The sequence below is a fragment of the Sturnus vulgaris genome, chromosome 1 (genome assembly GCF_052056855.1).
Source record: "Sturnus vulgaris isolate bStuVul1 chromosome 1, bStuVul1.hap1, whole genome shotgun sequence".
Classification (NCBI taxonomy): Eukaryota; Metazoa; Chordata; class Aves; order Passeriformes; family Sturnidae; genus Sturnus; species Sturnus vulgaris.
In genome coordinates, this window is record NC_142243.1 from 85,520,835 (window position 1) to 85,529,432 (window position 8,598).

Below are 8,598 nucleotides of genomic sequence, written 5' to 3' on the forward strand. Positions count from 1 at the left end.
ATTATGACAATGTAGTGTTTAAAAGACCCCAACCTTTAGAAACAAAGAAACACCCCCAAAAAAAAAAAAAAAAAAAAAAAAAAGGAAGGTGTTTTTCTAGATGGATTGTTCAGCTAAATCAACATGTTTTCGAAAGTGAAAGAAAAAGCCCTCCAGGGGTGAATACCATTTCGCTAAGTTAGCAGAAGGCTTGGTGCTGCGCTCCCCATGGCAGCACACCCCGCCTACGCTCGCAGTGAAATGAAGAGCTTTAAAAAGAGCGGCCCTCGTCACTCCTCCAGGCACCAAGATAAAGGCAGGGGCTTATGTAACTCTCTTTTAAAGGAACCTGATCCTTGCGCTCACCCTTCTGGTGTTGTGAGTTGGCGCTTGGTTTGGGGATCCAATTCCGCCGTGTCCATCCCGGCTGAGCTCCTGCATCCTGCTCTGCTGTCTCGCACACCTGCAGTGCCACAGGTATGTGCAGGTTTGTTTGGGTTCTCTTTGAAACTCGTGGCTTTTTCTCCCAGAAACGTAGAACAAATGCTTGCGAGGAGTGACTCAGCATGTTCGGGAGACTTTCATTTTATTTGCAGGCAGAGTGAAAGCTCACTTAAATGTACTTCGGGGTTACTTTCTTCCTTTTTAATTTTTTTGTTTTTCTATTTGAGATGATGTTTCAGAAACCTTTTATTTTCCCTCCAGAGGTGGGGAAGACCTCTGAGGAAGAAGACTCACGAGAGTGTATTGAAGGTGGTGGTGCCCACACCGCAATATTTTTATATTTTTACTGGCTGTATATTCAAGTATCTTGTTTGGTCTTCCAAGAAATTCTCAAGTGCTTGCACGTGGAAAAGGTGGTACAACAAGGCTATGAGTTTTCAGATCCTCCTAAAATAATAACTTTGATAATAGTAAGAGGAGAAAATTAATTTTTAAGTATGTTTCAAGGCATCTGAGAAATGGAAAAAGATGCTATTTGTATGTACTACAGCAGATGCAGAAACACTGAAGTGTCTTTCCTATGCTACAGAGCTTGCAAGTCTATATGGCTTATAAACCATACAAGCCAATGCTATCCCTCACAGTCTTGTATCTGGAGATGTTTTCATCAGTGAATATATCTACATCTTTAAATATTTTATGTTCTATGTGTTGCTTTACATTTTACCAGATAGTATGAAATGTTTTCAATTAAAGCCTTTGAGGATATACTGGTAAGGGCATTGTATTTATGTTTCTGGAGTTCTGAAATATGTTTCTTTAATATCTAATCCCTGCTTTTGTTATTTTTTTTATTAGTCTAATCAAAAGGAAACAGTTTGTGAATGGAAAAATTAGTTATGAGCTTCTTCCTATTATATATTTGCACTGTATTTTGCTTTATATGCTCATTTATACGTTCATTTTTTCCTGGTAAATTTATTTTAAATTAGAAGTCCTGTATGTGAGACCTCCACATGTAGGGAAAGACAGAGCACTTATGGATGTGGCTTATTTAGAAAAGGTAGAGTACTAGTACAGATGTGTGCCCAGAGATAATACAGCTGTCAAATATGACACAGATTGTCTTGAATTGATCTGATCTGCAAAAGTGAAATCTCCTCATACCTGCAGTCTAGCCCTGGTGATACTGTTTGGGAGATTCTGAATTTTAAAATCTGTGAATCCAGAATGTATTGGCCTCTGGAATTCTGTCCAGTTTTTCTGGCTGCCAAGTTTTTTGTTGTTGTTTGTTTTCCTAAAGCTGTCCCTTTACTGCCACAAATCTTTAAGACCCACTTGTCCAGGGACAGTTCAGTTCTGTTTCTCTCTGTGTTTTTGACACAGTCAAGTTTGAAGATCCTTGTTTCTTTACTAGCAAAGTTTCTATAGTAATGCACATGATTTACCTGTAGAGAGCTTGGGAAAAGCTTTATCTAAATTCTTTCCATGTTCTTGAATGATTTGTAGATGCTCTGTGAATATTCAAAGGAGCTATTCAGGTCTGTTTACTCAGTTGGTTAAACTAAGCTTGATGGCAGAAAATCATTAACTTGAGTCCAAGGAGCTACATGCAGATGTGTTAGATTCTGCAGGTACTTTTTGACCTTTGTGATTACTTGTTTATTTTCATTTAAGCAATAGTTTGAAAAAAATTAACCATACCCTACTCTTACCTTCTTGATAAAAGATTTGGGTCAACTTTAAGCTTTTGGTTTTTTACGTTCAGTTTTCTTTTTTCCTATCTTGGAGTTTTAATGCATTCTTTATATAATATTCAAGAAATACAGTTTTATACTCTGACTTGTGCTGGTACATTTTTCTTGGCATCTTTCTTAAGTATCCTTTTTCAAAAGTCTGCAACATCTGAGGCTAAAGCTGTTTAGAAAAATGATTTATTGACACTGAAAATGTCAGTTATGTAATATTTTAAGTCTCTGGATGAAAATATAATGCTTAATCTATGTGTAATTATAACACAGTAGCTGTTGTTTTTTTTTCTTTCAAAATGCTGAGTCTTTAAATGCTTTAAGCCTTTACTGTCTAGTAAAGACAGCTATGCATTCCTGACAGAAAATACACATGATGAAGAGTGGAAGGACTGGCTTCATTGCTATGTAAATAGTTTGTGATGGTTGTCTTGCTGCTTGTTCATAACTTTATTTTTATTGTACTACTCACTGTAGAACATGGAAATCCTAGCATGCACAAGGTCCCTGCTGAAGACTTCATAACATAAGAAACTCTAACAAGAATCTTATTTATTTTGAATAACCCAGCTGGCTTATTAACTAATGCTTCATTTTAGATCAAGCAGTAATGAGCATGTTCATCCTATTACTGTAGTGATTAAAAAATTCAATAGTGGGTGATGTCTTCTGATGTTTTGACGTTTTTCAGTGTGGCATGCTTTGGTTTTCGTGACTGAATATTTTTTGTTCTTTAGTAGCACACATGGCCAATGAGTCGAGGCCCTGCCCATGTGACATTGGGGACAGGTTTGACTATGGAGGCCGTGGGCAGGAGGTGCAGGTTGGGCACATCAAGGCGTATGTCTGCAAACCTTCTGCCAGCACCGACAAAGCCGTGATTGTGATCCATGATATATTTGGGTGGCAACTCCCAAACACCAGATACATAGCTGATATGCTAACAACTAATGGATACACGTAAGAAATGCTACTCTTTTCAAAGTGTCTTTTTAATAACAAAGTTTGTTGAACCGTTTCTTTTCTCATATAAACCATATAAACACAAATAATTTCACAGTCTTTCTTTACCCCTTTCTCCAAGGAGCTTTCTGGTAAAAAAGTGAAAGAAGTCTAAAATAATTGAGTAGTCTTAGCATAACAATGGCTTATAGTTAATAGTCTTAGTAGGTAAGAGCATAAGAAGAGAGGGGAAACAGAAAATTTTCTTATTCTGCATCTTTCATCCTTCATGAGCCTGAAGCAGCCTGCTTCCTCCTTGCCTCTGTGCAACTTGGCTGTTGTGGTAAAAATTCCAGAGAAGCTGAAGATCTTTCTATGAAGGGAAAGTCTACTAGCTCATGCCAAATAGAGAAACAAATTCTGAAATATGTGAAAAGCATATTGAGGATCCTCTTTCCTATATTACTGGGTTAGCGTTTCTCCTAGGCAGAAGATACATACTGTGTAAATTGTAGTTTCTTTGGTTTGGTTGGCTTTCTTTATTTAAGTTTGGTAGGAAGCCACCAAGGATTTTCAGTTATAGTTAACTATTTATCAAATTAAGTAATGAATTTTAACAGGGCAAAATGTAACTGGAAATTATACCAAGTCTTCTTATTAGATATAGAATATTATTGAGGATTGCTGGTAGAATGCTTTGATGTGGGTTAAGTACTACGTATTCAGCAAAATGACTTTGTTGTGTAGTACATGTCTTCCCTTTAATCCTTTTCCAGCATTATTTCATGGACATAAAATACTTTCATTTTTATTGCAGAGCCATCTGCCCAGATTTTTTTGTGGGACAAGAAGCTTGGAAACCTTCTAACGACTGGGCATCTTTCAATGACTGGGTGAAAACACGAGATGCTGGGAAAACAGACAAGTACAGCCATTGTTCCATGTCCACCGGGGGGACATCTGTATTTCACAGGAATTTTTGCCTCAGTAAAAATGTAAAATTAGATCCTAAATTATTAGTGGGCCAAATATAGCTGGATATCCACAAATAGAAATTTCATGCAGCTCTTGGGACAAGCTCTTGGTTATGTGAGTGGTGCTTTATGGATAAAAAGAGACATTTGAAGAATAAAAGTGGCTAGTGTTTGTCTGTACAGAAAGTAGAAGCAAAATGAATTTCTCAAAAGAAAAGAACCAGCAAAAGCTAGAAAATGCAGCTCACTTCGGCCACTTCAATCCCTCAGGAAGGCACAAATTCCATGGATTTTAGATAGGGTGCAAATGCACATACTCTGTAATGAGAGAACATTTCTTCTGCTCACAGCTAGTTCAAAGCATATTGCTTTCCCACTTTTCTGTGTTTTTCCCATTTTTATCTGACACATAGCTTGATTGCATAAAGTAACTGCTGATTTAGAAAGAAACAATTTGAAATTTGCTTCCACAATTTTATAAAATATTTGTCATCCTTGTGAGAGATGTTTTTCATATAAGTCACATTTGTGATAACAGGATGCTCTTGACTGGCTGTTTGCTTTCAAACTTTTATTTGTCTGAGCCTATATGATAACTACTGCTATTTATGAAATTAATTAGACTGCTGTCCAGTTAATTGGACTCATGTCCTAGTAACAATGATCTAGGAAGACTGATTTTCTCCTTTGTCTTCTCACCTGCAGTTTGTCTCATATTTTAGAAACTGATAATAGTAAAGTAGTGTTATGGATTGACCCCAGCCAACAGCCTGGACTACCACTCACTCACTCCCATGAGAGGAATAGGAGAGAAAATAAGGGAAAAAAAGCAAGAAAACTCATGGGTTGAGAAAAAGACAATTTGATAAGTAAGGGAAAGAGAAAAACCAGGAGTGATGCAAAGACAGTCACTCCATCCCAGAAGCAGACTGATGCCCACCCAGTCTCTGAGTAGCAGCCACCAAGGAAGCCAGAGAAACAGCCTAGAACCTTAATTCACTTTCATTTGCATGTCTCAGAGAAGTTGATGTCGTCCTCAAGTATCTAAAGGACCAATGTGGTGCAAAGAGGATTGGTGTCATTGGGTTCTGCTGGGGTGGAGCAGCAGTGCAACATCTGATGCTGAAAAATCCTCATTTAAAGACCGGAGTGTCCATCTATGGTAAGCCCTGCTTAAATACCTGCTGCATTCCGAGCAGAATGCCAGTGCAGGAAGCAATTCTGTAGGGCTGTTGCTTTTACAAAATTCAGTGTGACATCTAGCGGAACAAGGTGATTTTATTATAAATAATCTATAAGTGATTTGATTTTTGCACACTCACATTTTTACACTTAAGTGTACCCAGCAAGATCTATTTATTTAAAGAGTGGCATGACCAGGAACGTTGTGCCGAGTGCTGTGGCCGCACTGTGGCTGAAGTTACTGTTGGCTGGCAATGATAAAAGGAATTCTGGGCATATCCTTTACACCTTTCAGACAGTGGTCCCTCGTTTCTAATAGGAACCGTTTTTAACTCTCTGTTTTAACCCTGTAGCAAATTGAAGATATTTTTCCAGAAAGATTATTTGGATTGTTTTGCTACATTGATATGCTGATCAGTTGAGTCGATTCAACAGTGTTACTTGCTAATATTTTACTTGTTTGTTGTAGTAGTCTCAGGAATGAAAAGAGTAGCCAGGGTGGCAGCTGATTAATTCTACTGTAACTTTTATTTAAATATATTTGAATAGTCAAAATTACCATGTTAATTTGTTATGAAATCCTATCAGTGTAAATATACGTACACTGAAATTGTAACCGTATATGTGGAATGATGAAAATCTACAATTATCTTACAAATGGTGTCCCCAAGCCAGAGATGAGCAGTTCCAAAGTGTCCATCTCACACAGAACCCTGTCTCTGACAGTGGTCAGAAGCAGTTGCTCAAAGCAACCCACAAAAATGGGGCAAGTGTAACAATTCTTCCCTGATTTTTTTCCCACAGAACTGGTTTCTGGTCTCTTTGTCATACAGCTGATAATATCTTTAATGACATTGCAAACATTCGAAACAAAAGGGACTTTGAAGCAAAATGTCTTAAATTCCATTACAAACTGATCAGCTGTAACTGATGAAAATGTTTTGAACTTCCACTGTATAGATGTTGTAGTGCTTTAGGTACTTGAGGTAGCCTAACTGATTGTATGTTTTCTTCTTCCTTAGGAGTGATCAGCCGTTTTGAGGACAAACACAGTTTGCTGCATCCTACCTTCTTCATTTTTGGTGAGAAGGATGACATTATTCCATTGGAGCAGGTGAGTTTCCCATCACAGATATTTGTCTTTTTAATGCTTTTCATGTTTGTTTTGTAATTTGATTTTTAATGAAAACAAAGTAGAAAACTAATTTGCACTTTTTTTTCTCTTTCACTAACTCTTACAGTATTTCTACACAAATTTATGTTGTTTATTCCCAAATCAAAAAGTTTTACTATGACACTAAAAATATCTTCTTGGATGATTTTCATCAGTTCCTAGGAAAAGAGCAAGAACCCAAAGAAAGCCTTCTGACAATTTTAAGATAGGAGACCCTTTTTAGTGATACCAATGGTCCATAAAATCTGCCTGTTCCAATGGAATCACTTGTTGTAGGAGAATTTAAAAGATCCTGTGGCTATCCTTTTACTTTTTCCACTGTCCTGCAGAGATTCTCCTTTCTGTCACTCTGTCAACAGCCTTTCTCTGGAGCCTGAGTGGGGAATGATTAAAGAAAGATGATTATCTGCCAAGGGGATCAAAGGGAAACATGTTTTTATTGAGTGATGTTGGCTTTAACTTTTCTAGCAAAAATTTGAACTTTGAACTGCTGATTTTGTCTCTGCCCTCCTCCCTCAACTTCAAATTAATTCAAACTCTTGCCCCACTATTTTTTATGAGAGGTCTATCAGCAGCAACTCATACAGTATTCACTACTTCTCATGATGCTGAGCAGTAGGTTTTTTTTACCTTTACAGATATGAATAGTATTCCATATTATATATTTTTTGCATTTTATACAGTCACATGATGGTATTTTACTAGGGAAAAAAAAGCCTAGTTAAATAAAACAAGTACAGTAACAGAAATGCCTTTAGGTGTAAAACCAGTAGAAGAGAAAACAGTGGCAAGGATAAATTATGTCTTTCAAAAAAGTGAAAAATGAGGATAGTTTTGGGACTGTAAATATAGAACGTGTTAGCTGTGTACTCAGCCAACATAGAATGTTCTGTGTTACAGGTCACCTTGCTGGAGCAGAAGCTTAAACAAAACTGTAAAGTTGATTATGAAGTTAAAATTTACCCTGGACAGACACATGGTTTTGTGCATCGCAAAAGAGAAGATATCAATCCTCAAGATAAACCTTATATTGAGGAAGGAAGAAAGGATATGATCAACTGGCTGAATAAATATCTTTAGGTTAAATTAATGCCAATAAACAAAATCAATTGTTGTAGGAAATCAGAAAATAATATAGACTATATTGCTTAAAATGTTCTTAAAACCATAAAAATATTTTGTAAAACTCTTCTGCAATAACACTACTTATTTGCACTTAACTTCTAAGTAGGGGCTTAGAAATGGCTTCTCAAATGCTGAAAGCTATAAATGTAAAGAAGGTTTTTAACAGTGGTCTTGTATATTTTAAATTATGAATTTCTTGTTGCATATTTTCTGGTACCTGAAAGTTTAATTTTTTATATCAATGTCAACATGATTAAAATCATTGAAGCTCTGCCCACGCTTGAGAAATTCTCTCCTTAAAGCTGTTTTAAAGTTGTTTAGCTGTGAGATTTTCAGCTCCAAGATTTTCAGCTTTTAGGCAAATACAGTTCTGGGTTGGACGGCTGGGAGTTTTTCTTGGAAGCAGAATATCATATTCAGAATTCATGAAAAGAGAGCTAGAAAAGGGAAGGGGAAAGACAATGGAAAAAAATGTATGTGAACAGAAAGGGAACTGCAAAAAGTTGGCAACCATGACTGAAGAGATTAGAGGAAATCACATCATTTCATGATTTTCTTGATGCAAATACTTCATCTCTCGTGGTTTCAGGCAGTTGCCCTACCTACCAAACCTAATTCAGAGTTTAGTCTAAATCAACCTCCAACGTTACTTCCTCACCTCCACAAATCCTTCCTTTATCATCAGGTTTCTCTCTGCTGTGATTTAATTGGGTATTGGTAAGGCACAACCCATTCCTAGTGCCTGGGGGAATGTTAACCTGTTTCAGCTCCTTTGGATCCTCCCAGTGTAATTCCCAAAAACCATGTGGTGAGGTCTTGCCTGTATTTATGATGGTGAAGGAAGGAATAGATGTGACTAAAATACTTTACTGAACATTGCCTATATTCCCCTCAGGGAAATATGAGTGAGCCCAGAGAGCTTTCACAGAATATTGCCTTTCAAGTTGCAGCCCTTCCATGGTTTCCATTGACTCACAACATTTTTTCTTTTTGAGTTTGATGCTGCCAGCCATGCCTGACAGCTCCCTCA

General features: G+C 37.0%; 1 protein-coding gene across 3 annotated transcripts; it reads left to right on the plus strand.

Moving 5' to 3' along the window:
• Positions 1-156: 156 nt before the first annotated feature.
• On the plus strand, positions 157-7,841 carry LOC106850757 (carboxymethylenebutenolidase homolog). 3 transcript variants are annotated; one of them, XM_088171089.1, is made up of 7 exons: positions 339-456; positions 2,536-2,579; positions 2,909-3,131; positions 3,931-4,038; positions 5,107-5,249; positions 6,292-6,383; positions 7,344-7,841. In XM_088171089.1, exons 3-7 carry the CDS (start codon positions 2,917-2,919, stop codon positions 7,521-7,523), a joined length of 738 nt encoding a protein of 245 aa, XP_088027215.1. In that variant the 5' UTR covers positions 339-456; positions 2,536-2,579; positions 2,909-2,916; the 3' UTR covers positions 7,524-7,841. The 3 variants fall into 3 exon arrangements, with proteins under 3 accessions (XP_014727808.1, XP_088027208.1, XP_088027215.1); XM_014872322.2 differs by lacking the exon at positions 2,536-2,579 and having other exon boundaries at positions 157-456; XM_088171082.1 differs by lacking the exon at positions 2,536-2,579 and having other exon boundaries at positions 180-456; positions 2,912-3,131.
• Positions 7,842-8,598: the final 757 nt, after the last annotated feature.